The following is a 24,889-nucleotide window of genomic DNA, read 5'->3' as shown; positions in this document are numbered from 1 at the left end:
AACGAACGCTATCGTTCCGGGTCGCAACTCTATGGTAAGCGCCGGCTTGGTCGCCAATTAATCCGCACGTACCAAAGGGCCCATGCAGGATCGGGTCCGTCGGCTCGGAGAAGTCAACCGAAAGAAGTTCCCCAGCCGACAACTCGGAGTGTGTAGTGACTGGCGCTAGGAGCAGGACCGCAGAGCGATGTCTCCTGAGGAGTATTTGCCTTGATTCTTGATGCATTTGCTGGGAATATCCTGAACCACAGCCCAAGTTCTCACATGCCCACGCATAGCGGAGTGCGCCGTCGCAGTGGGTGATATGTTTGGGCGGAGGGCTATTATTAATATGGTGGAAGGCGACCACAACCCTAGATGTTCAAGCACAGCTTCGAGTGATGAAGAGTCACTCATCATAGTCATGGTGCTATTACTCAAACCTCTTTGTCATTCACACAACGGATAGAAACACGAATGTTGGAGTTAATAATAGCACAACGATCACGGTGTGGTCAAAAAGGGGGAAGTCCTTGAATGACTGAGACACTTTCCATTACAACCCGAGTACTGACCGTTGAGTACAACACTGTGACAACAAACAACACAGGTCAGCCTTTCCGACCTCTCTGTTCTCTTAAAGTATCACCAATATATGTTTCAGGGGTCTTCCTCCACATCATCGCCGGGATTGTCAAGGCGACCCCGGCGATCTTTCGTTCCAGTATCGCCCGGGACGGTCGAGGGGCCTCCTGACCCACCAAGACCGGGGAAGCGTCGCCTCGCCATTTTGTGAGGGCTCTCTTGGGCAGCTTTTCTGTCCCTTGATGGCGGTGGTAGGGATAGACCCAGTCCCCAATCCCCTACCCTGGAAGGAGCCTGCATGCTTGACGTCTTTGTGCCAACAGGGTCCGGCAACTGGGCGTGCGGGACACGCGTAAAGAAGTCTTTGGGGCCCTTAAGGGAGGACCCCGGAGGTTGGACTTTCTGGTGATGAGTGATTGAAGATGCTTTGTACGGGGCTTCAAATGCGAGGGGTTGTTCTGGAAGAATTCATGTCAGTGAATGTGCCATGATCTTCAGCCCGGATGCCGGGTGTAATATTCTCGTTGTTGCTAACCTGTTTGTTGGCCAACACTCGGTGAACCCAACCTATCCCCTCCTCTCAACATTCGCAGGACGGCTTCGTTTCCAGGATCCTCGCCCGAGAGAATGAGTAACGCAGCACATGCGAGGGAACTGTGATGTTCGCTCATATGGTCCAGATAGCTAGGGAGGTTCCAGAACGACCTCCAACAGAAATGGCACAGATCTCCGTGCAACGACACGGAAGTCTTAACCCGGCACATATCCACAAGGGTGCTGAGGTGTATATCCTTTCCGGCGAGATCGGTTTGGTGATATTTATTGATATGAGTGGCCAAGAGATTCGCTCCTTTGATGACATAGGTGCATCCCGGAATGGGACAGCGATATTTGACATGCTCACACAGGCGAAGGTGTGCCTCCCATTCAGCTCGACTGTGGAACTCCTGGATCCAAAAACAATTAAAGTTGAAGCAGAAGAACGGATGGTGTTCGCCAATGACATGGTTTGTAATGCTTGGTTCTTGTTAGCGATGTTCTAGACGGGGGAGGCATAAACCAAGGCACGGAAATAAAAAGCAGGGCATACAAATCGCTGAGGCCTTGCCTCTGTTTGCGCAAGAGCATGGTTTTTGGGCAATGAGAACAGCGAATAACTGGATGAAAAGCAAGAGTTCCCAACGACGGTTGAAATGTTAATAGGAAGCGCTTCACTTTGTCGGAGAGGAGGTTTGTTTCATGCCCGGGGCTTGTGTGGGCTGCGGGCAGCAAACCGAGATGTTGAACCACCGTTTTCCTGTCCTCTTGGGACAAAGAGAAGAACTCAGCTAGCATTTTCCTCCCCGTGGATGTCAAAGCAAGGAACTTGGTTAACCGGTCACGGTCATGAATTGTCTCAGGAAGAACGCACAGCAATAAACTAGAAACGTCTTCCTCTGGACATGCGAGGAACTGGGTAAGTAGATCCCTTTCCTGTTCCGACAGTGATAAAGAGATGGACGCAATGAAGCGTTCATCGTTTGTTTCCAGGGCTCTACCGCCGTCAAGTAGATCAACGGCCTCAATAGTGATAAGCCGATCAAGGTCCGTGACTGCCGTGGCGTCGTGGTGCGGGGGGTTTGATAGCATCGAAAATGCCAAGGACCAGGTGCTGCGAAAAGGCTCCCACTCCAGAGATCTTTGTGGCTCATCACTGGACGGCTTCATCTTAATCGACAAAAAGTGTTCAAGAAGACGTGTCGTTGCGGTCTCTAGCATTTGTTGCGCAGACTGGAACGGGTTAGGGAACAAGACCTTTGGTATCGTGGGGATGGCTGGAAATCTGCTAGACCGCATCAATCGATCGTGAGGGGCCGGGTGCAGGATCGAAAGTGTTAATCTGTTGAGACAGTCAAGGATTTCGACTGTATGCGCCAGGAGTTGGGAGAGCTCTGTGTCGTAGAGAAATCCGGGAAGATCATCGATGGCTTCAAAATCCTCATGTTCCCATGGCAGTGTGTTGCCTGATATCATTGATATTGCTGTGAGGATTATTGTCATTAGTCCGAACTAGATGTGAGGAAAGACAGGCTAACGTAGGGACATGGACGATTAAAGTCACATGAAGTACTAACCGTCCCTTATTGCTTCTTGCAAATCTTGGAGCAATTGCAATACTTGATTCTGAATGTGGGAGGCATCGCTTAGGGTTAAAGGCTGGCGATGATGGAACGCGTCGATGGCCGCCATCCAGTTTGACAGCCGCGTTTTTTGGATGACGATTTCCTCGCGGATTTTGATCGCATCAGTTTTGTGTGTGCCAGATTGCGCTTCATCAGTAGCTGCCCGTTGAACGACATCCATGAGTGACGTGAAGCCATCCATGCATGCCATGTAGGCATGAGATATCGGTCGAGAGTCATCAGGACTAGGCCGAAAATACGATTCTAACTCGGGCTCCGTCTCGGAATCGAACTTTGAAGCGGGCTCCATGTCGAGAGGGTACCTATTGATGGCTGCTAGGCTTTGTAAGACTGGCACTTTGTTGATGTGAGGCAGTTGAGAGCAACCAAGACCAAGCGTGTTTGAGAAGAAATTGTCACCCTCATCCCCGCCATGCTTGCCGAGAAGCGGAGTGGGTGTGGCTTGAGGCTGGTGTGGGCGGGCAGATCTGGGAAGGATTCCTGGGTAATAACGTAATCCAAGACCACTCGAAGTGCCTCATCTTTTTTTTTCCGGTGGGGGAAACACCTTGGCCAGCATCATACGCAAGGCTGTTCCCTCTCACACCCAAGAGCACATATCGATCGATATCCACGGCATTCTCACAATGTCCGGGTTTGAAATAGCTGGCGTCGTTCTGGGCAGCGTCCCCATCATTGTCCAGGCGTGCCAATTCTATGTCAAGCTCATCGAGGACAGTCACATCTTGCGACGGCGTTACTACATTCGCGAACTTCGCAGCCGCATTCGGACTCTCAATGTTGAATATGTCCGGCTTCAGAATGTCTGCGAAAAGCTTCTGTTGGGACTCGTGCCCAACAGCCAAATCGAGATCCTCATCGCAGATCCCCTCGGGGATGCGTGGCGAGACGCAAGCGTGCAGCAGAGAATCAATCTTCGGCTGTTAAGGGGTGGACCAGCTTTCTCGGAGACGCTGGAGGATATGCTAGATGCAATCAAAACTCTCAAAAAGAAGATGGGTATTGACCCTGATGCAAAAGTACGTTTAACCGCTCCTGCTTATCATTCATGAGATATGAGAGTGGTTGTCTCATTTTTGGTGACCATGCAGACATTCCAGCCGCCTCAACTAGATTCACCCATCCAACGGCTTCTGGCACGGATTGCATTCATTTTCCGCAAGGACGAGTTCAAAGAGATTCTTGACCAACTCCGATACGGCGTTTGCAGTCTCGAGAGCCTCGTAAACCTGAATATTGAACTTGACCAAGCACGCGAAACCCGAGGCATGTCAAGAGTTTGTCTCGCTCTGCAGTCCGTCTCATGTTCCATCCATGCGGCATTAGCGGCGGGATTTCAGAAGTGTACATGTCCCGGCCGCCACCAAGTCGGCCTACAGCTTAACAGCGACCCCAATGTGATCAAGAGGCTTTGCCGGTGGTCTCGACTGAATGTGCTTTATACGCCTTCTGAAATGATAAGCCGATTGCCGCACTCGACGATCGTTGTTTCGTTGGACTTCCAAAGTCATGGCGAAGGAAGCCGGTCCCCAGAAGGCGTGCAACTCTGGAAAAGCCTTGCACTTCGTACTTGCCACTGGCAATCGCTCACATCTCCAGCATTGCCATCTTCTGCCGCAGTTATCTGGGCGAACATCAGCACCGCACCACGCCCTCCCATTACCCCGCCGAACGCTAGGATCGAAGATCTCTGTCATGCTTTGCGAGTGGGCCTGACAAAGAATGAGGGAGGGCATCACGGCATTCTCCTGGCCCCCGGTTCTCTCAACGAACCAGCCTCCATGGTCTCTGTGTTCAGTGCTGACGATGTCGGCCCTGGGAGAACGGGCTGGTGTCTCGTGTCGCTCAGGGACGTTCTCACAGAGGAAATGCTGGCTCAACCGCTTCTTCATTACGACAAAGTCCGGCTCGCATGGGCGATTACTCTGGCAGCAATCCAGCTGCATGATACACCATGGCTTCCAGGTGTCCTGACACTTGATGACATTTTTCTGGCCAAGGAGGCCGGTGCCATCTCCTACCGCCAAGTCTTTGTGGCGAACAAACTCCCATCCAGAGAATCACTACAGTGTTTTGAAATGACCAACATGTTAAACAGGGCGCGGATGCTCGCCCTCGGCGGAGTTCTGATCGGACTCATGACAGAACAGAGTCTCCCCGCCGAACACCTCGATAGCCTGTCCAAAGATCCCCAGGATACGTGGGCCTATGCAGCTATTTTCCAGAGAGCAACCCAGCTGTTGGACCGAGTCAATACACTGGGGGGATTCTACTACTACAACGCCGTCAATCGCTGCGTTAGGAATACACTATGGGGAAGTCAAACTCTTCATGACCAACTCCTCGTGGTTCTCGACATGCTTGAACAGGAGCAGTTACCGAATTGATCGGGACGGTCAGGAAGAAGAGTGAATGCTAATAACAATATCTTAGTCTATTCCTCCATAAAGTCTATAACATAATGAAAGCAACAGAGGAAGACATCATATTCCTGAATATCCAAGAGACAAAATGTATGTCTCGAACATTTCTAACCCTAACCTGCAGACGATGTGGTGCTCAATGTATCCTTAGCCGTTGAGAAGCCAAACTAATTTATCACCGAAATTTCCACATCGATGGCCACTTCTCCTTGGCGAGCTCCAGCTGAGCCGCGCGCAGACGTGCCTCATCATCATCGGGAGCCACATCCCTGAGCCTGAGAGCCGTCTCCTCAAGCTCCGGGAAGTACACGTCTCCATCGCTCTCACACTGCACTTCCTTCTCTGGCAGCTTGCCGTGACGGACATAGTCGCGAATGTATTGGGCCGCGCAGATCGACGGGACAGCAAGTGAGCAGTGGCCATACCCTTTGATCTCGACAAGCTGGGACCCGGGGAACGTGTCCCTCGCCTTGCGCGCCGACACGAGCGGAGTCACGGGATCGTAGGTGGTCGACAGCACGAGAAGTGGGTGATGGGTGTTTACCTTAGGGCGGGGCTTGTATGTGTGTGTCTTGGGAACCGCCCAGGCCTGCTTGGAGAAGTAGAATTCGAGCTGGCCGTCGCTGAAGACCGAACCGTTGAAGAAAGGCAGCAGGTAGTCGACCAGTTCGTGACGGTTAGTCACGGTCCACGACTCAGGGCCCGACACGCCATCGTTGTAGCTGACGAACTTGAACCCGTCACCGAGCGAGTCCCAAGCATGCGACTGGCCCCAGGCATTGAACGCCGCGGTTGGGTCGCCTTTGAACAAATCCGCCAGAACCTGCGCCAGCTCTGCCCAGTTCGCGGGCCGGTACAAAATCGGGAAGATGCCATCGTGAAAGACCGACCAGAAGTCAAGGACGCCGTATGTCGTGTTATCGACGTACACGCTGATGGGGTCGTCCTTGAGCTTAGTAAGCTCGCTCAGGATCAGGTCGAACAGCTCCTGGCCCGTGCCCGCCAGCTCCGCCAGCGCGCACCGCGGAGTCCCCGCCTTGACGCACTCCTTGGCGAAACCCAGCAGCACCCGGTCTGTGTCGGTCATCATCTCTGCATCCAGCTGCTGGGTGTACCAGTCGAACTGGTTGGCGACGCCATCAATAATCATCCGCTCCACCCTGTCTGGGTACATGGTTGCGAAAGTCGCGCCTAGCAGCGTGCCGTAGCTGAAGCCCCAGTAGTACAGCTTCTCCTGACCCAAAGCATCTAGAATGGCAGCCATATCCGCGGCCGTCTGAGGAGTGTTGATATACGCTCCATGCGGACCCGTGGCGTCGGCACACGCCTGGGCGCGCGCCCGCGTCCATGCCCAGAGCTCGCCACTGTCCTCCAAAGGCTTCTTAGCGCGGACGGAACCCACCCTGGCGTTGATGCTGTAGCGCAACTCGGCGTTTTCGTGCGCTGATGGAGGCAAGCAGGAGGCCAAGGGGGTGGAGAGGTTGATGCCACGGGGGTCGAACCCGAGAAGGTGCGGAGTGCCGGGAGCGTCGCCGAGGATCGCGGACAATTTGGCGCCTCTGCCGAAGATCTGGTTGGTGCCGGAGCCTCCCGGACCGCCGGGGTTGAGGAGCATGCTGACGGTGGCATTGGGGTCGGGACTCCGCAAGCGGACAAGGGCGATGTTGAAGTGCTTGTTGTCAGGGAGATTGTTGGTGGCATTGAAGTGGTCCATGGGCACGGTCAGGTTGCCGCACTCCACAAGGCGGTTGTCAATGTTCCCGCATGGAGTCCAGGTGATCTTCTCCCCCGGGTAGGTGAGGGTTTGGGGTTTGGGGGTGTTGCCATGGGGGATGGCATGGACGAGAGACCGCCCGAGAAAGAGGCAAAGGGCTCCGAGAACGAGACTATCCATAATAAACCTGGCGGGACGACGTTGTGATGAGCTGTGATTGATGTGATTGAAGTTGCTGCTGGCAGTTGGAAGAGCCCCTTGAGAGCCCAACTTGGCCTTTAAATGCTGGCTCTCGTAGTCCATATCGACGGCGACGACGTTGACGATGTTGTGAAATGAAGAAAAATTGGAATCAAACGTAATCGTTCGTCGTGGCGTACGTAGTACAAGACGTGGCTTTGGCGCGGCAATTCTCATGCGCTGTCTGACAAGCGCTTGAACTGCAAACGCGTCTCTAACGATGGCTTCGTAAGCGCGTCAGGCACTCACTCCACTCAGCAGGCTGCCACTAGACCAAAGCCATCCTCTGGAACACTATCTCGCTGTTAAGGTTACATGCACGTTCGTTGGCGTCCCGTTTTGGAAAGGTCCTTGGAATTTGCTTACATCAGTCCTCGAGGATCAACAAGGTACTGCTTATGACAGCCGAGGCTGTGTCTGCAGCCTTGCCTGAAAACGAATCAACGAATCAAGACTTCGATGTTACGAGCAGGCGAGCATTGTCTTTTGGAATATTGGCATGCTTTGCCTTGATATGAGTAAGAGCACTCCCCGGCCTGGAAATCACATCCTCACCGAGAGAACTCAAACCTCGAAGAGAATGATCCTTACAGAATGCTGTGGTGATAATTAAAGTACTTTATTTTGTGTTGGGCGATGGAGCAGGTAATAGAATGAACTGTCCGGTTCAAGGACTTGAGTCATCGACCGCCTCGGTCACGTTTTCGTGCTGAAGGATTCAAGAATTTTGACCTACAACATCCGCCATACCTAGAACCAGCCAGGCCTCAAGGGAACAGCACATCTAGTAAATGCTCTTCACTTCCATATGAAGAAGGTGATTTTGAAAAAAAGCTTCACTATCCCCTGATGTCGGCACAAGGTGACTAGCACCGATTGTCTTGACTGTGACTCGGCTGAATGGATGTAAAGCAAATCGTCCACGTCGATAGTCATACCGCCTAGTCATGATGTCTTATCACAAATCCTTCGTCCAAGGTAATATCATGACGGTTACATTCTGTTTTCATGATGCCTGGACCAAGATGTCTAGTCGTGAATCCTTCGTCTTCGGGTGTCATGACGGTTGCATTCAGTTTTCACTTTGCGTGGACCAAGATGTATGATCATGAATCCTTCGTGCTCAAGTAGGTATCATGATGGTTGCATTCCGTTTGTTTCCAGAAACAGCTCAACAAACCTCAGTGATCCGTCACAGACCGCAGTTTGCCTGGGTTCCTGCCATCTACAGGAAAACTTTGAACCTTAACCTTGTTCTTCTCGGCGCTTTACTGACCTTGGGATGAGGAAGAGACGGCATCACGTAATACCCATGTGATCCAATACTTCAGAAACCAGCTCAAGATGTGGAAGGAGGTTGCATACCTCTCTTTGTTGGAGTCTGGAAAACTCCGACCCTGGTATGTGCGTGAGTAAGGTCCTTTGTGAGTTGGAAGTCGGTGAGGTTTGGAACTTCAGATGGTGATGATTCTAGAGCCTCACTTCGCGAGTATATAGACCCTCGATTTCTTCCTGACCTCGACCCTTTCCTCCTCTTCCAACCAACAAGCCTTCACTCCTCTTTGATCACCGATCTTCCTCAGGCTTCCACCGGCTTTCCTCTGAAACCACAAACTCATACCTACACCCAACCCAACAACACCATCAAGATGTTCGCCAACACCATCACCTTCCTTCTCGCCACCTCGGCCGCTCTTCTGGGCGCTGCCGCGGCTCTTCCCACCGCTGAGGCCGACAAGGCACTCTCTCCCAGGGCTGACGGAAAGTTCACCTGGTACTACCCCGGCCTGGGTGCTTGTGGCCAGTGGAACAGTGAGAACCAGCTCGTCGCTGCCCTCAACGCGGCTGTAAGTCGTCTCGCCACCTTTTCTTCGATGATTTATTCCTAACACGTTGGTTCTACTATACAGGACTTCGACCCCTACACTCCCAACGGCAATCCTAACCGGAATTCTCTCTGCGGCCGCCGTATTCGTGCCAACTACAATGGCAAGTCCGTTGAGGTGACCGTTGTCGACCGCTGCCCTGGTTGCCCTAGGGGCGGTCTTGATCTCAGCCCTGCCGCCTTCCAGCGCCTTGCCCACCTCAATGCGGGCGTCATCTATGGCAACTGGCAGTGGATCTAAACAGACCACGTGCCATGAACAACCAGCAATACACGTGGCGTTTGGGGAGGATCACTTTGGGTTGGGGTTCTTTCGTTCAATGAGTTTCTGGCTTCTGTTAATACAGGAACTGAGGGGTCGGAACCTGATTCTGGGCTCGAGGTCTCAAAGTCTGTTTCGCGGCGACGGAAAACAACACATTACGGCCTTGGGAGGATGCTTCGGTTGCTTGACGCTGGCCACGTCAGGGAGCTGTGGCTCTCGGACTTCGGCTCCGAGCCCTCACTTCTGTATTTCGTTGGGTCCCATGGGGTTAAGAGGATAGACTTCCTAGCTAGCTAGTCTTTTATTCAACTGAGCCTTCGTTTCTTCATTCCCTACCCACGCGCGACGATCTCTATCTTGTGTGTCACAGTTTCAGGATGGCCATGGCATCGTGGCGTCAACGTCGACGATGGGAAATCATAATGTCTGTCAAGTGACAGCTGTTTGGGGCTGTTGCTCTGAGACACGTACAGAAACTGGAATGAGATGGGATGCTGTCTTTCGTTTAAGAGTGCAAAACCTTACTCACTTGGCTGCACTTAAGGTTCTTGGTGATGTGTAAACCAGTCGACCCTGAAAGTTTCGGATGGTGGGATTTCTCCACGAGTATATACAGTTTAAAATTCCCTCTCGACTTCAGTCTTTACCTTTTCTTCCCACCACCAAACAGTCCTTGACTTCCCATCAACTACTACACTTCCTCGAACTCTCAACAATCCACTCTCAACCCACAAGCCCCTGGCCTCATCCGTCAACAACATCATCAACGACATGAAGTTAACTCTTCTTCTCGCCACCTCGGCCGCCTTTCTGGGTGTTGCCTCCGCTCTTCCCACCGACACCGAGGAGGTCGCCCCCAATGGTATCGGAAAAGTCACCTGGTTCTACCCAGGCCTTGGTGCCTGTGGCAAGCGGCATACCCAAAACGACATGGTGGCCGCACTCAACTCGCAAGTGAGTCCTTGCTTCCGTCTTCGCCTGTCGCCTTTCTTGTTGGTTTCTGACATCTTTGCTTCCATAACAGGAGTTCGACCGGTATGGTCCCCGAAACGACCCCAGCAAGAACCCGCGCTGCGGGAACATCCTTCGCGTCACCTACGGTGGCAAGAGCGTCGACGTGACCATCGTCGACCGCTGCGAAGGTTGCGTCAGGGGCGGGATCAACCTCAGTCCTGCTGCGTTCGGAAAGCTTGCCAACCTCGACGTTGGGGTCATTTACGCCGACTGGCGCTGGATCAAGTGGGATTAAGCACAACACGTTTTCTGGGCACATATTAACCAACATGGCACTTTTGGGATGGATTTGGGTTGGGGCCTTTCGGTCAATGGGTTCCGGAGGTTCGGTGATATGACTGAGGAGTCAGAAGTGGAGTGAGCTCGAGGCGTCAAGGCGCGTGTTTCTCAAATACAAGCTCAAGGAGAAGTTGTGACTCTCGACACTGGCTAGGTGGGTTACTCGTGGCTCTCACTTAGACTTCGGTTCCAACGACTCATACCTGTATTTCGCGGGATCACATGGATGAAGGAAAGATTAGGATTCTCGCGAGCTATCAAGCGCCAATGGATTCTTTCGCTGCTTTCTACCCACACAAGGTCATCCCAGATTCAGGGTATTCGTACGTCAACACTGCCATCCACCGGTGATTCTCGTTCATGATCCAAGACACCACATCGGTGAGCCCTGACTTGTCTTGAACCAAGGGAAGATGTAAAGCGAAACACGACGTCAAAATAAGGTTCGGCACGGCCAATCCTCCACCCGTTGGTGCAAAGAAGGAATGCGCAGCTTCCTTTCGCTTTCACAAAGTCGTTCAGTTGCAACAAAGCGCTGCGCCGCGACACTGCCGGTTCGTTTAATTAAAGTGGTTGGCCCCCAACAGAAAGGAACAGGATTCATAGCATGTACATGCGACAGCGCAGCAACAGGATTTGTTACTCCGTAATACTGTTGGTAGCATGCATCAAGCAAATCTGGAACGCCAGGCCATGGGATTTGGACATCATTGCGCATCCAAAAGTCCACCACTTTCCACCGGTTGAAGGCAACAACTCACTCACGACGAGGTTCGTGTGTGTTTGTGCGGGGTTGTTTCCAAGGTCCAACGGCGTCACCCCGCACCACAATCCAAACCAAACAAAGTTTGTTTGATGGTAATCCCGGAACCATTGGGTGTCAGGAATGTGATCAGATTGCTGAGGTAAATAAAGCATGGAAAACAATCCAGTATTAGACCAACAATAGAACTGCCATCTCCCCGACCGGATTATCGGTTTTCGAAGTCGTCCTGAATACCTCGGGCTCGGGCATCGGACCAATGGCCAGACAAAACAGCTTCACGCTAGCTTTAAACCCGACCAGGCAACAAACGTGTAAGCGCGCCGTTGTGCCGCAGGAGTGGCTGATCCAGCTGACCAGACAGCGGGCATTGTGCCTCCCTTGGCATTCGGGGCTGAGGCTGAGCTCTGGGGAACCGTCCTTGATAAAAACCCAGGGCTGTGAAACATGATGTGCAAACTGAGACGCATTTGTTCTGAATCCCCAAGTACAAAGAGCATTGTTGTCGAAGAAGGGTCTTGAAGCAGACAACAATCCTCCGTTGGAGTCTTTAGAACGGTGTCTCGTGAGAAACCGAACCCACAGCAACATCAATCCAGGCGCAGGTGCCTTACGTGTCGGGACGACGTCATTCAATCCATTACCTTGTCAGAAAGAGGGGTCAACATCACCATGGCTCCCATCACAGGCGCGTACCTCCCCGCCCTCGACGCCAACGCCATTTTCCTGGGTGACCAGCCTGCCGACGCGAATGTCAGGCGAGGAGAGCCCTCAAAGCAAGACAGAGAATATCAGCGTCGGGAGCATCAAGGTCCCAGCCAACAGCAGAACCACCAACTCTCAACACCCACCACCCTCCACAACCACGCCATCAGCATCCTCACCGGCCAAAGCCAGAGCCAACCCCGGTCTCACGACTGGCAGAAGCAGCAGCAACCCCGGCCGCCAGTCTTTGTCTTCCCACAAAGCGCGTTCTGCCCCGGCCCTGCTAGTACGAAAGTGGCGCAAGAGCAGGCTTTGCTGGCCGAAGCCGCCAACGACTTTGCGGCATGGCGGAGGTCTGAGAAGATTAAACGGGGTTGGGGGAGGATCGGGCTGGATGTAATGCTGCTGGTGGTGGCTGTGGGGTTTGTTGTGTGGAAGGTTGGCGGGGCCTTGATTCCTCCCAGGCAAGAAGAGGAATAGGAATGTCGTGGACCTGGGTAATCGAGGTGTGAGGGATGAGATTATTGTGATGTTGGGTGGGGAGAATGTTGGGCTCAAGCGGAAAGTTCCCATTTTGTTTTTAAGGTGTCGGTTGTTTGGCTAGGGACTGTGCTTCCGTTGGTACCCATATTGACTTGGCTGGAAGCATCCATGCAAGCCAGGACATTTTACCTAGACAGACAATACATCCTCTCGTCTGGGTTGAAGTTGGTATCAGGCATGTTTGGAGCAAGTGAATCAGACGTCGTGGGAGTGGGGTCGAAAATTAACTGCCTTCTAGCAGTCTTAAGTTTGAAGCCAAACCGGAATGTGACACGAGTGCCGCAATGGCTTTGTTGGAACATTGCCGGGGTCAATATTATTGAAAACATTGATTATTGATACCGTATGATGCATGAACGAACAAAACGAACCGGCGTCACGGGCCATCATGGATCACAAGTCGTCGTGCCTTGCTCGGTGAGGTGTGGAAACCTTGCCATCAGCGCCTCATCGGACAATGACCATGCAAGACAAGACGACCACCTATCCGGTCATCCTTCCTCCCCGCCCCCTCTCTCAACCAACTCGGATGGATGTCTGGCATCGAGAAAATGCAGGACTTTGGCACATCCAACACAAGACCTGTGCGTCCAAACGCCAATTAAGTACCTAGGATGTAAACACATAATGATTACCTTACTGGTAGTGGGAGACACGTCATTCTGCAATGGTCTTGTGATCTGGGACGAAGCTAGAGAGGCGTCTTTGAGTCCGAACCAAGGACTCACGGATCTTGTGGTCTACTGTCTAGGATGGCGGATTTCTCCGAGACAGTGTCGCGGGAACTGATACTTATGGCTTGGGCGATGAAAGTCTTGGGGACGGGGGGAGGTGTCACTAATAACCCGGATATGTGTCGACACTCACTTAATATCCCAGCAAGCTTCGAGAACAGCACCTCCGCTTCTAGTGCACAGTTGCCGAGCCATCCCATGTTTTTAGATCAAGCTTCGTCCCGAAATGAACCACTCCTTGGCAGATGCCAAGTTCTGTGTTCCCGTGGCCTCGGGATCATTGACATGACAAGATCTGGGTAGTACCCTATGGCCCTACCGCCAAACTAATATCACGCAGAGCCGCTGAGGACGGCCGACCTAAGATCGCCTTCACACCGGGTTGGCCGTGAATGGCTGATGTTCTTCCAGTTTGATGAAGCACTCGCTGACGCCGGATTCGGGCGAAGCCGGTGTTGGTAACTTAGGTATCTCCTGAACTCGGACTACTGGGCATTCTGAAACATGGGCAACCCGGAGCGGCTGGAATCTGAGCCCATCCTCACGTTGCAATGTTGACCTTGCTTGAGGTAGCTGAGGAGAAGCTCAGTTATAGTCTCGGAGCTACCTCTGGCGACTGTCGACTTCATCATAGCCACGCTATCTTCAGCAAGGCGGTGAACAGCACCAGGCGAAGAATCATATGTCGGCAAAGAGCATCTGACCGAGTTGGCGGTCTGCAAAGTTCCCTCGAACGTTGAGCGAAGGGTTTGGCCGTTCGAAGCTTCAAGTCCGAGCTCTCTCCAACCACATGATGCACAATTTGTTGTTTCGTGCGGAGACTTTCGGCCCGATCCCCAGAACCCCCAGAAAAAAGGAGAGCGGGGCCCCGGCGTCGGTCCTTTCTTGCGGTGCCGGACGGGGGCCCATTGGGTGGTCGTGCGGGACGCTGGATGTAACGGTGCAGACCTGTTGGAAGGGGAGCCGGTTCTTTGGTGTTGCACGACTCCGTACTATACACCACCCCGGAGCGACGGGCATGCACCAACAGACAGGGTCTTGCCCGCACGTTCACTCAGGAAACAGTTCGGCTTTCTACCTGGCCTGATGATGTGACAACCATTTGTCACTTGGGCGTCGCTTACAGCGGACGCACTGGGCATAGTGGATGACAGGGCCATCAAACTTGGGGACGTATGTACTCGACATACTATATGTGGAACGTGGCAGGCCTGCGGCATACCCGGTCATACCTGACAAGCATGTGTTGCGTTACGGCGCATGTTACATGCACCCAGGTTCACCGCAGGACTCGAAGCTTACTTGGACTCGGAGGCAGGAGGTAGTGCGACCAAACGGACCGGTTACTCACGTATGATGACAGGCGAGGTGGTCATTGGCCCGAGCACCGCGCCGACAGGACGGTGCATACGTAGAAACCATCTGCGAGACGAGGAAGAGAACAGCTAGGTAGGAGATACATCCGGGTACTCGAGGCGAAGTGTCTGGCGCCAAGGTACCGGTAGAAGGTTGCCATCGCGACCGAGAGCTGGTCCTGGGACATTCGGCCCAGGGAACTGGGAATGGATGCAGGAAAGCTTGTCAACAATATCACCTGAACTTCTGGACCTCTGGGAACCGCCGCGGCAGGCGCATGGACCGAGAAAAACCTGGAAATGAGGTCGTCCATGGTGGTGGACCCTATCCAGACCCAAATCCCCGGGCCCAATAGCACCGCTTGGAGCAAGCCACAGATGTCATTTCCGGTGGTTTGCCAATAGGAAGGGTTATCGTAGGTTTGGTCACACTGAGGAAAGTTTGATAAGAGCCATAGCATCGCCTCAGCTTACGATGCTGAAGCTATTGTTGGGCACTACATTCACCACACAGAGCATCAAATCTTCCAAGTTTCCATCGACGATCTGCTTCAGGACTGGATCTGTGGGGACCCCAGAGCTAGTCGCCCAGAAGGTCCCCAGAAAAGGACCGTTTTTAACCGGACAGTCCCTGCATTGGTTCGACGGGCCAACCGGGGTTACTAAGCCCCACTGGCCATGTGCTCGCCGCCGAACGAGCATGGACCTCGGCCGGCGCACCGGTCGGCGCCGCAAGCAAGCGATAACACTGAGCTCTATTACAGCCGCGTGGAAGTCCGGCCGGACGACGCAGTGGGTCGGGCGTCGTAGCTAGGTCGCGTACCTCGCAGTAGGTCGACGATGGCGCGGATGGGCTGAGCGACCGGCTGCCTGGTGCGACTGAAGGGATTCGGGATATCATCGTCTGGAATTGAGGAGCTCATCGAGGAGGGACGTCACGGAATGGTTGGGAGGAAAGGGATTTCATGCCCGAGAGAAGCCCGAGATCACAGATCAAGCCAGAACTCAAGAGGACGGCTGCGTTTGGGTTGTGGTATGCACGATCACGGCACACACTAAGGACTCTGTTGCCGGAAGTTCGAAACGTGGAATGTCGCAAAGGGGCAAACTGGTCGGTGTCATGTTGTGTCGCGGTGGTGGCGATCTGGATGCGGCGTAGGTCCTCAAATCCAGCAAAAGTCTGAAAATGGCAAAACAAAAATGTCCAAAAATCCACAAGCACGTTGTTGAGAACAAAGAGGCAAGAAACCATAGCCTCTCATCGGACGAAAACAAACAGCAGCTGCCAAAAAATACGCCGAGAAGGCCGCCGGAGCTGTCATGAGACCATCGTCAACAGCACTTTTGCATGCATCGATGGAGGCTTTTCCGGTCTCATGAATGTTCGAGTTTCCTTCCAAGCTTTTGGTCGGTTTCGAGAAGCCGTCTGGTTGGGTTCGTCCGTGACCGGGAGCCGTAATGTTACCGTACCCCCGCGTAACCGAATGTTTCCAGTTCTCCCTGTTGGTCGTCGGCCGAGTCCCTGTGTGCAACCCTCCACGGGGCAAAACGACGTGTCCGACGAATCGAGCGCTGGATCTCGGCATGAGATCGAAAAGATGCAGGGCACCGGACCGACTCGGCCAATTTGCAACATGGAGGTCCTCAAGCCGTGACTGGTACCGCGAGCGCCCTCTGCCGACACTCCGTCGCCAACCTGTATTCTGCGTACGCAGCCAGGACAGTACTGAAATCATGCGAATTGTTGACCACCACTTCCGCCGGCCTTTCCCCGGCCGGGGATTCTGGAGACATAGGTAGCACCTATCTGGAGAAAGGTCATGCCATGATCTGGGGAACGCCCTTGTTTTCTGCCCTTCAATGCACCTTCAGGACGCCGGCCTCTCCCTGGCAGTCAGTACAAGGGCATGCGCCGCAGGGCGATGGTGAGGCAAAGGCATTGCAATCCACCACAGGGCTAGAGGTCGTGAAATGAAGAAGTGTAACAGGGGGTTCGCGGGTACTCGGCGGTATTGTGCAGGGCACCCTTCCTACGGGGCCAACTCGCGGCTCCACACTCCGGCGTGTCCCAGGCCAAAAACACACTCGATCCGGCGAGACAGCGGCGAAATACCCCAGCGGGGGCCCCGCCAAGCCGGGGGTAATGGACCCTTTGACGGGTCCTTACACTCTAAAGTTCGGCTGCTCCTATTGGCCAGATGCGCTCTCATACAACTCTGCTCCCCTTCCTTTTCTGTACAGTCCCAGTACCTGGAACCTAACCTCCCGTTTGTTGTTGTCGGCCTGCACCTCACATGCAACTCTGTTCCTTCTCTTCCTTCTTCCTTCCGGGTCAAAAACGGTTTTTTTCTGTGCCTTCTTTTTCTTCCATACACCCCTCCCCAGTCCGCTCGTTAACGATTTCATCTGCCTTGCATTCCGCATCCCTTCCCCAACCCGATCGCGGAAGCTTCTTATTATAACGCCCTCTTCCCACCCGGGCTCTTCTACTTCTTCGTCGATCCTTTCTTCTCCTTTTCTACTCGTGCAACCTCCATTCCTCTCCGCGACCGACCAGCCTACCCTCTCGACAAGACAACAAACTGGGATCCGGCCAAGGTCATACAATGTCCGACCACGACACCAAGGAGGCCCCCGAGGCCACCCACGTCGGCCAACTCCAAGGCACCCAGGATGTCGAGCGCATCGAGGCTCCTGTCACCTGGAAGGCCTACCTGATTTGCGCCTTCGCTTCCTTCGGTGGTATCTTCTTCGGCTACGACTCTGGTTATATCAATGGCGTCTTGGGTTCCAAGATCTTCATCGAGGCCGTCGAGGGCGTCGGTGCCAAGTCCATCAGCGAGTCCAACACCTCTCTCATCGTCTCTATCCTCTCTTGCGGTACCTTCTTCGGAGCTGTGATCGCCGGTGATGTCGCGGATTGGATTGGCCGCAAGTGGACTGTCATCTCGGGCTGCCTCATCTACATCCTCGGTGTCGTCATTCAGATGTTCACGGGCATGGGCGATCCTCTCGGTGCTATTGTCGCTGGTCGTCTCATTGCTGGTCTCGGTGTCGGTTTCGAGTCGGCCATCGTCATTCTGTACATGTCTGAGATTGTAAGTGGGCGTCTGACGAAGGTCTTGTTCGATGGCAGAACTGACAGATTACGCCTCTAGTGCCCTCGCAAGGTCCGTGGTGCCCTCGTCGCCGGCTACCAGTTCTGCATCACCATCGGTATCATGCTGGCTGCCTGCGTCGTCTACGCCACTGAGGGCCGCCCCGACACTGGCTCGTACCGCATCCCCATCGCCATCCAGTTCGCTTGGGCTCTCATCCTTGCCGGTGGTCTCGCCTGCCTGCCCGACTCGCCTCGTTACTTCGTCAAGAAGGGCATGCTCGACCGCGCTACTGACGCCCTGTCGCGCCTTCGTGGCCAGCCTCGCGACTCCCACTACATCCAGATAGAACTGGCTGAGATCGTCGCGAACGAGGAGTACGAGCGTCAGCTGATCCCCTCGACCACCTGGTTCGGCAGCTGGGCCGCCTGCTTCAAGGGCTCCGTCTTCAAGCCCAACTCGAACCTGCGCAAGACCATCCTCGGCACTTCGATGCAGATGATGCAGCAGTGGACCGGTGTCAACTTCATCTTCTACTACTCGACTCCCTTCCTCAAGTCCACCGGCGCCATCGAGAACACCTTCCTCATCTCCATGGTCTTCACCATCATCAACGTGTGCTCCACTCCCATCTCCTTCTGGACGGTCGAGCGTTTCGGCCGCCGCAGCATCCTCTTCTGGGGCGCTCTGGGCATGCTCATCTGCCAGTTCCTCGTCGCCATCATCGGTGTTACCGTCGGCTTCAACTACACCCATCCGTCTCCGACCGACGCCGACCCCGAGCGCACTCTGGCCAACAACATTCCGGCCGTCAACGCTCAGATCGCCTTCATCTGCATCTTCATCTTCTTCTTCGCCTCGACCTGGGGTCCGGGTGCCTGGATCGTCATCGGCGAGATTTTCCCTCTCCCCATCCGCTCTCGTGGCGTCGGTCTCTCGACTGCCTCCAACTGGCTGTGGAACACCATCATTGCCACCATTACCCCTTACATGGTCGGTGAGAACCGCGGCGACATGAAGTCGTCTGTCTTCTTCGTCTGGGGCAGCCTGTGCACCCTGGCCTTCCTGTACACGTACTTCTTCGTGCCCGAGACCAAGGGTCTGTCGCTTGAGCAGGTCGACAAGATGATGGAGGAGACCACCCCCCGTACCTCGGCCAAGTGGAAGCCCACCACCACTTTCGCTGCCCAGGTGCAGCAGAAGCAGTCTGCCTAAATGGGTTGACGATCGGATACGTCTTGCGTCGGCTGTCCATCCCAAATCCTGCTACTGATGATGCCGGTCCAGGGATCTTAATTTGGTCCTGATGGAGAAGGGAGACATGGTTGGCGCAGGACAGGTCATGGACAATGGACACATGGTGTGATAAGCGTGGAGGCGTTCGGAAGGGTCAACTGGGAGGATGCATTGTGTAAGGGTATATCACTGGGACGTCACAGGAGAATTCTCTTTTTCTTTTCTCATTTCACTTCATCTGCTGGGCCTTGAGCCTGGGCTTTGTAAATATGCCCCTAATGTCTCGTCATATGTAACTCATCCGTGGTGATGACATGATGCTACGCGTTGTGATAGTGCCTACGATGCAATACTCCTCCAGAACCTTCCCTCTTCCCCGCCTGTGCGTGTGATCGTGCATGTCGTGTGTCTATGGCAAACTCAATCTTGAACTTCACCGCCTCCTCAAGCCCACGACAATTTTCCGCGAGGCACTGCATTACCGAATGCTCGAGATGTCGCACAGCATGGTGTTGTTGGGCCGACCAAGCCAGACCGGTGGAAGATGCAAACGGAACCTGAAGATTAGGGACCCAGACCGATCTGCCCCCGCTCTGGCCAATCATCAAAAAAGGGGGAAAGTAATCCACCAACGCCCATTGTAGCCTCGATTACTGGGACATGTGAAGCTGAAGAGCTGAGATGGAGGTGATCCTCATCATTCTACGCATCGGGAAATTCTGGCCACGGTCCACGGAACCATGTCCAACACCAAACCCAAAGCAGAGCATCAAGGGCAAAGCGTGGATCTGATTGATCGATCATGTCCCGATCAGGCAAGAAGCTAAAGCAGCTTGGCGCACGCCACTCCCGCTCCGTTTCACAGGGGGGTTCCTCAGGTGTTTGACACTTGCCATCCAGCTGTCAGGTCTTTGTGGCTGAACTCTTGGCACCCGGCCAGCAACAGTAGCCGACTCTGTAGCCGCAAGCAAAATCGCCAATTCGCCAATCAACTGCCGGCGTCGCCCAGGGCGCGCTAAAACGGCAAACACGCGTCGTCACACATTGAAGAGGCGAACAAGACGCAAGGTCTCCCGGCTTCTTCTTCCGTCTTCTTTGTGTGTGAGCGTCTTTGCGGCAGAGTCAACCAGAGTTCCGACCCATCGCACGGGTTCCAGGTTTGCGTGCCGGGTCAACAACGCAAAAAAAGAAAAAAAAAAACAAAAGGTCAGTGCAGGACACACGGTCGACGATCGTTCCCTAACCGGACTGGAGGAAATCCTCAAGCAAACGCCACAAACGAGACGAGATGCAGGAGTTGACAGCCGTCGGTCGATCCGAATTTATCAACCGCGGCTCCCTGTCAGTTTTTGGCCCTCCCTGGACGGACTCCACGCATCGCCCTCCACAGCCCTCTCTCTCAGCTTTTGGTCGACAGCCAGCTGCCGTGGATGAGGGGAATCTGTTTCTCCGACATGGTGTATCTGCCCCGCATCTTGGCTCCGTTCCTGGCCTTGCTCCGAACCCCATCCGTTCCACTTCCCCGCACCAAGGAGCAGCCCTGTCTTGCGAGAGCTGAGGACCCGGCAGACCAGAGGACATAGAGAATTGAATGGGGGATTGCCTTGCCTACCACGAAGTTGGATACGTTCATCTCATGGCAATCTGGCCTTCGCGTGGAAATGAGAGAAGAGTGCGAAGTCTCGGTGTAAGACGTCTGAAGACAACGGACTGGGAGTGAGCCCATAGGTAGGTCAGCAGCGGCGACATGGACGGGTGAAAGGGACGACCCGAATGGAGAAAAGATGGAGATGAAGTGGATGATACAGTACACGGTTGAGGGACGGGAATTTGCAGGGGTGGCCTTCTGACCAGGAGGTCCCGGGTCCGGCAGTCATGGTTGACAGTCGGTACGAAGAGGGGTTGTAGTCTTGGTGATGGGAAAAGAAGAATTCTGCGGCGCGCAAATATTCTGGTATAAACCACGTGTGTCGCCCGCCTTGCCAGCTGGAAGTCTGTATAACACTCCCCTCACCTGCTGTGTGACCGTTCTCGCCCGGTTCAACTTGCACATTCCTTGTCTGTCCTGTGACCTGAGACGCACCACAGGGACGAAGCACACAGGCCTCGAGTCCAAATTTCTGGGACCTCGACAGACATTGACGGAGACAGGCATCCCGGCTTGCACCACCATCCCCGTCGTCCGTCTCACCTCCCCGACCCAGCCTTACCGCGAGACATTCTCCAACAGCGGATTGGTGGCCCGGCCCGTCGCGTACCGCTCAAAGTCTCACTTACACGCCGCCATCCGTCGTCAGCGTGCCTGAACGAGAGACATATTGACGGAGCAAGACATCAAGAGGTGGTGGATAGGACAAGCCCGCACGAAATCAAGGGCGTGGTACAACTAAGACACATACTCGTCTCCCGACACCCTCCTCCTCCGATAGCAGTCTCATTCTCAGACGTCTCGACCTGCCGCCCACCATGCCTCTTCCCGCAGGTGTCTACCGCGCCGACCACGTCGGTTCGTTCCTCCGGCCCAAGGCCATCCTCGACGCCCGCGAGACGCTGGACGGCCCGAACCCCATCTCCGCCTCGGACCTGCGCAAGCTCGAGGATGAGCACATTGCCGAGGTTGTGAACAAACAGCTGGCCAATGGCCTCCGCTCTGTCACTGACGGCGAGTTCCGCCGCGCCTGGTTCCACATTGACTTTCTCCAGCACCTCGCCGGCGTCGAGCGCAGCGGGAGCCTCTCGTCCACCAACGTCGCGTCCGGCGGCGTCAGCCCGCCCAAGCTCGCCGTCGTCGGCAAGATCGGCCACCCCAAGCCCATCCAGGTTGACGACTACAAGTACGTCGAGTCCGTCCGCTCGCAGTCCGAGCTCGCCGCCGTGACCACCACCAAGGTGTGCATCCCGTCGCCGACCATGGTCCACTTCCGCGGCGGCCGCGAGGCCATCTCCACCGAAGCCTACCCCACCCTCGAGCCCTTCTTCGACGACCTCGTCGCCGCCTACCAGGCCGAGATCGCCGACCTCTACGCCGCCGGCTGCCGCTTCGTCCAGCTCGACGACACCAACCTCGCCTACCTCTGCGACGAGCGCATGCGCGCCGAGGCCGCCAAGCGCCACGGCGAGGACCCCCATGCCCTGACCAAGCAGTACGCCAAGCTCATCAACGCGTCCGTGTCCAAGCGGCCCAAGGACATGATCATCGGCATCCACCTGTGCCGGGGTAACTTCCGCTCGCAGTGGTTCGCGCAGGGCGGCTACGAGCCCGTCGCTGAGGTGCTCTTCCGCGAGCTGGACGTGGACGTGTACTTCCTCGAGTACGACGACGCGCGGTCGGGCGACTTCTCGCCGCTGCGGTTCCTGCCTGAGAATAAGATTGTGGTGTTGGGCGTCATGTCGAGTAAGAAGGCCGAGCTGGATGATAAGGAGGAGGTGGTGCGCCGGCTGAAGGAGGCGGCCACCTTCTGCCCGAGGGGCTTGGACCAGCTGTGCCTGTCGCACCAGTGCGGGTTTAGCTCGACCGTGGAGGGGAACCAGCTGACCGAGGAGCAGCAGTGGGCGAAGGTGAGGTTGGAGGTGGAGATTGCGAAGGAGGTTTGGGGTGAGGATCTTTCTAAATAAAGGGGTTTAGAAAAAAAAGGGGGTATGGTTAGTGTGTGATGACGGATGGTATTTCGTGGGTTCAACATGGGATATATATATACCCTTTGGCGGGTCTTCAACAGCGAGCATACAAGCATGATCATGCATCAAATGTGGTTATTTACAGGGCATTAGGTTACGAAAAGCTCGAGGTCCGCAGAGGGCGAGTGATGATGCCAAAAAGATTCTGCCGCCAGTGAACAAACAGCAAACAACATGCTCAACATCGGAACATGGGTGTCATGCTACAGGATGGCCTTGCTGTCTCGTCGGTTATTTCGGGAACAGCCGTCTAGGAATCAGTGAGACTTCTGCGCTAGACAGTAATACCGAGTGCTGTCAGTCTTTAAAGGCGGTTGTTAGCAATCATCTCAACCAAACAGCACTTTAAACATCAGCATTAACTTCGCACGTCCGGCGATTCATTAGTGCACTTGCATACTGTCCCCAAGAACGAAATGTGTTTCCTTATCAACTCCGAACGCCATCCTTCCCCTTCAATTGTAAGCACCATCTATGCCACCTGTTTTCAGTTCCAGAAGCACCTTGTCTCTTTCAAGCCCAGAGACTCCCTATAGTTAGGAGGAACTGAAGGGACGACCATGAGCCCTTCTCACCCAGAGTTCACTTTCATCTCTTCTTCTCCGGACCTTTGTGTCCACGCGCAAGGACGTGTTTGTGCCTCCCTTTTATCCGACGTTAGAGCCATCTCAGGTGTTGCATGACCACGTTAAAGCATTCAGAAATGTCATGACCAGCGTCAGTCCCAGCGCCAGGTGGACGGGTCCACTGGCCTCCCGATGGCGATTGAGATTGAGAGCCACGAGCAGAATAGTCGTCGAGTTCGTGAACCTCCCAAGGCTGTGGGATATCCGTCTCAGATGCCTGGGAGCGGTCGGGGCTCCAGGAGTGGTGTTGGGAGGAGTGGACTGATCCGGCTCGGGAATGGAGCTCGCTACCGTCCCGGTGCCCTGAGCTTGGTTGATGCTGAGTCCATTGACGTCGTCCACGGCGGTTTCGAGAGGAGGGTTGGCGAGACCTGGGATGATAGGGTCCTCGAGTGGGTGGAACCAGTGGCTTTCTGAAGATGCTGTGCGTTGACTCGGCAAAGTATAGCTTCAAGATCGGGACAGAAATGACGAGGAGCACGGCCACGGGTTCAGCAAAGTTCAGGATCATGAAGTTCATGGAATGAACAGTGCTGTTGTCAGATGTTGGAGTGGTGCAATGGATCTGCGTCAACTTGGCGCACGGCAAAATGCAAGCCCTTATTTTTGTCAACACGCTGTCAATCTTCATGTCAACATCCAAAGAAACAACTCACCCGATCACTAGAAGCATGCTAAGTCCAACGCCCAACCGATGAAGCCATTGTGGGTGCAGTTGCCATAGCTTTAAGCAAAGCATGACCACCATTTTACAGTCGCTCGCAAAGAGGAACCCTAAATGTTGACCATCAATATCGTCTCCCATTTGCGGCAATCTTTCTATCCACCCCGAACTCTGGGACCAAAGATCCAACACTCACCGGTCATGAAAGACACAGCCCGCCACATCCTCTTAATAACATCCGGATCGCAAGCCTCAACCACCAGTCCTTTGAAGATGGCCATAGAGAAGATGGCTGAGAAAGCAATGTGGCCCCAGTGATTCAACGCATACAAGATACTGATGTCCCAAGCCGTCTCTTGAGCGCGGGGCAGCAGGAGTGACTGGGCAACGTGAAATCCGGCGCACTTGGCAGCGACGGCGGCGAGGCAGGCAGAAAGAGCGGAGATGGTGAGCAGAGTGTAGACACTCTGGCTGTTGGTGCCGGTCTCGACGTGTCTGGGGCCAAAGAACGTGGTGGTGAGGTGAGATCCTTTTGCCCGTAGCCGGACCCAATGGCCGAAGCCATCAGGACAAAAGAGAGGGCGAGGAAGAACTGTGAAGTGGTCGTATCATCTTTGTGTTAGCCAGCGTCGGAATTGGTGAAACAGATGTGTGATCGAAAGGTTTGGATATTTCTCACCATTGCCACGAGAATTGGGCCCTCAGCGGCTTCGACATCACGGCCCCGGGTGATCGTGACATCTAGCCTTGCCGCGAGGCCCGGTGTTGCCTGTACAAGCCTGTATCATGCAGAGGAAACCGGATGCAACCCAACCATCACACCCGCCAAACAGGCCAGAAGGGGCCTGTAACAAGTCCTTTGTAACTCTAAGGTCTCGTATGAACAGCGGCAGGGTTGTATTATTACCAGGCATCGCTAA

General features: G+C 54.4%; 10 protein-coding genes across 10 annotated transcripts; 7 read left to right on the top strand and 3 right to left on the bottom strand.

Annotated features, from left to right (window-relative positions):
- Positions 1 to 639: 639 nt before the first annotated feature.
- On the bottom strand, positions 640 to 1,692 carry VTJ04DRAFT_5811 (uncharacterized protein; the record flags this gene model as incomplete). The annotated part of the gene is made up of 3 exons (XM_069363967.1): positions 640 to 1,022; positions 1,100 to 1,581; positions 1,655 to 1,692. 3 exons carry the CDS (start codon positions 1,690 to 1,692, stop codon positions 640 to 642), a joined length of 903 nt encoding a protein of 300 aa, XP_069217840.1.
- Positions 1,693 to 3,373: 1,681 nt separating this feature from the next.
- Positions 3,374 to 4,425, top strand: VTJ04DRAFT_5810 (uncharacterized protein; the record flags this gene model as incomplete). Its single annotated transcript, XM_069363966.1, has 3 exons — positions 3,374 to 3,766; positions 3,839 to 4,041; positions 4,347 to 4,425. 3 exons carry the CDS (start codon positions 3,374 to 3,376, stop codon positions 4,423 to 4,425), a joined length of 675 nt encoding a protein of 224 aa, XP_069217839.1.
- A 920-nt stretch (positions 4,426 to 5,345) lies between these two features.
- VTJ04DRAFT_5809 (uncharacterized protein) lies at positions 5,346 to 7,187 on the bottom strand (the record flags this gene model as incomplete). The annotated part of the gene is made up of 1 exon (XM_069363964.1): positions 5,346 to 7,187. One exon carries the CDS (start codon positions 7,185 to 7,187, stop codon positions 5,346 to 5,348), a length of 1,842 nt encoding a protein of 613 aa, XP_069217838.1.
- Positions 7,188 to 8,773: 1,586 nt separating this feature from the next.
- Positions 8,774 to 9,250, top strand: VTJ04DRAFT_5808 (uncharacterized protein; the record flags this gene model as incomplete). Its single annotated transcript, XM_069363963.1, has 2 exons — positions 8,774 to 8,971; positions 9,035 to 9,250. 2 exons carry the CDS (start codon positions 8,774 to 8,776, stop codon positions 9,248 to 9,250), a joined length of 414 nt encoding a protein of 137 aa, XP_069217837.1.
- A 79-nt stretch (positions 9,251 to 9,329) lies between these two features.
- Positions 9,330 to 9,554, top strand: VTJ04DRAFT_5807 (uncharacterized protein; the record flags this gene model as incomplete). The annotated part of the gene is made up of 1 exon (XM_069363962.1): positions 9,330 to 9,554. The coding sequence occupies one exon, from the start codon at positions 9,330 to 9,332 to the stop codon at positions 9,552 to 9,554; it is 225 nt and encodes a 74-aa protein (XP_069217836.1).
- A 491-nt stretch (positions 9,555 to 10,045) lies between these two features.
- Positions 10,046 to 10,523, top strand: VTJ04DRAFT_5806 (uncharacterized protein; the record flags this gene model as incomplete). The annotated part of the gene is made up of 2 exons (XM_069363961.1): positions 10,046 to 10,228; positions 10,299 to 10,523. The coding sequence occupies 2 exons, from the start codon at positions 10,046 to 10,048 to the stop codon at positions 10,521 to 10,523; spliced, it is 408 nt and encodes a 135-aa protein (XP_069217835.1).
- Positions 10,524 to 12,002: 1,479 nt separating this feature from the next.
- On the top strand, positions 12,003 to 12,515 carry VTJ04DRAFT_5805 (uncharacterized protein; the record flags this gene model as incomplete). Its single annotated transcript, XM_069363960.1, has 1 exon — positions 12,003 to 12,515. The coding sequence occupies one exon, from the start codon at positions 12,003 to 12,005 to the stop codon at positions 12,513 to 12,515; it is 513 nt and encodes a 170-aa protein (XP_069217834.1).
- A 4,758-nt stretch (positions 12,516 to 17,273) lies between these two features.
- Positions 17,274 to 18,980, top strand: VTJ04DRAFT_5804 (uncharacterized protein; the record flags this gene model as incomplete). The annotated part of the gene is made up of 2 exons (XM_069363959.1): positions 17,274 to 17,765; positions 17,826 to 18,980. 2 exons carry the CDS (start codon positions 17,274 to 17,276, stop codon positions 18,978 to 18,980), a joined length of 1,647 nt encoding a protein of 548 aa, XP_069217833.1.
- Positions 18,981 to 21,467: 2,487 nt separating this feature from the next.
- Positions 21,468 to 22,616, top strand: VTJ04DRAFT_5803 (uncharacterized protein; the record flags this gene model as incomplete). Its single annotated transcript, XM_069363958.1, has 1 exon — positions 21,468 to 22,616. One exon carries the CDS (start codon positions 21,468 to 21,470, stop codon positions 22,614 to 22,616), a length of 1,149 nt encoding a protein of 382 aa, XP_069217832.1.
- Positions 22,617 to 23,347: 731 nt separating this feature from the next.
- On the bottom strand, positions 23,348 to 24,651 carry VTJ04DRAFT_5802 (uncharacterized protein; the record flags this gene model as incomplete). The annotated part of the gene is made up of 6 exons (XM_069363957.1): positions 23,348 to 23,692; positions 23,769 to 23,904; positions 23,962 to 24,079; positions 24,166 to 24,464; positions 24,518 to 24,561; positions 24,649 to 24,651. 6 exons carry the CDS (start codon positions 24,649 to 24,651, stop codon positions 23,348 to 23,350), a joined length of 945 nt encoding a protein of 314 aa, XP_069217831.1.
- Positions 24,652 to 24,889: the final 238 nt, after the last annotated feature.

The sequence above is a fragment of the Mycothermus thermophilus genome (assembly GCF_041956435.1).
Source record: "Mycothermus thermophilus strain CBS 625.91 unplaced genomic scaffold VTJ04scaffold_4, whole genome shotgun sequence".
NCBI lineage: Eukaryota > Fungi > Ascomycota > Sordariomycetes > Sordariales > Chaetomiaceae > Mycothermus > Mycothermus thermophilus.
Note: the sequence above shows the minus strand (reverse complement) of the source record. Positions and strands in the feature narration are given on the sequence as shown.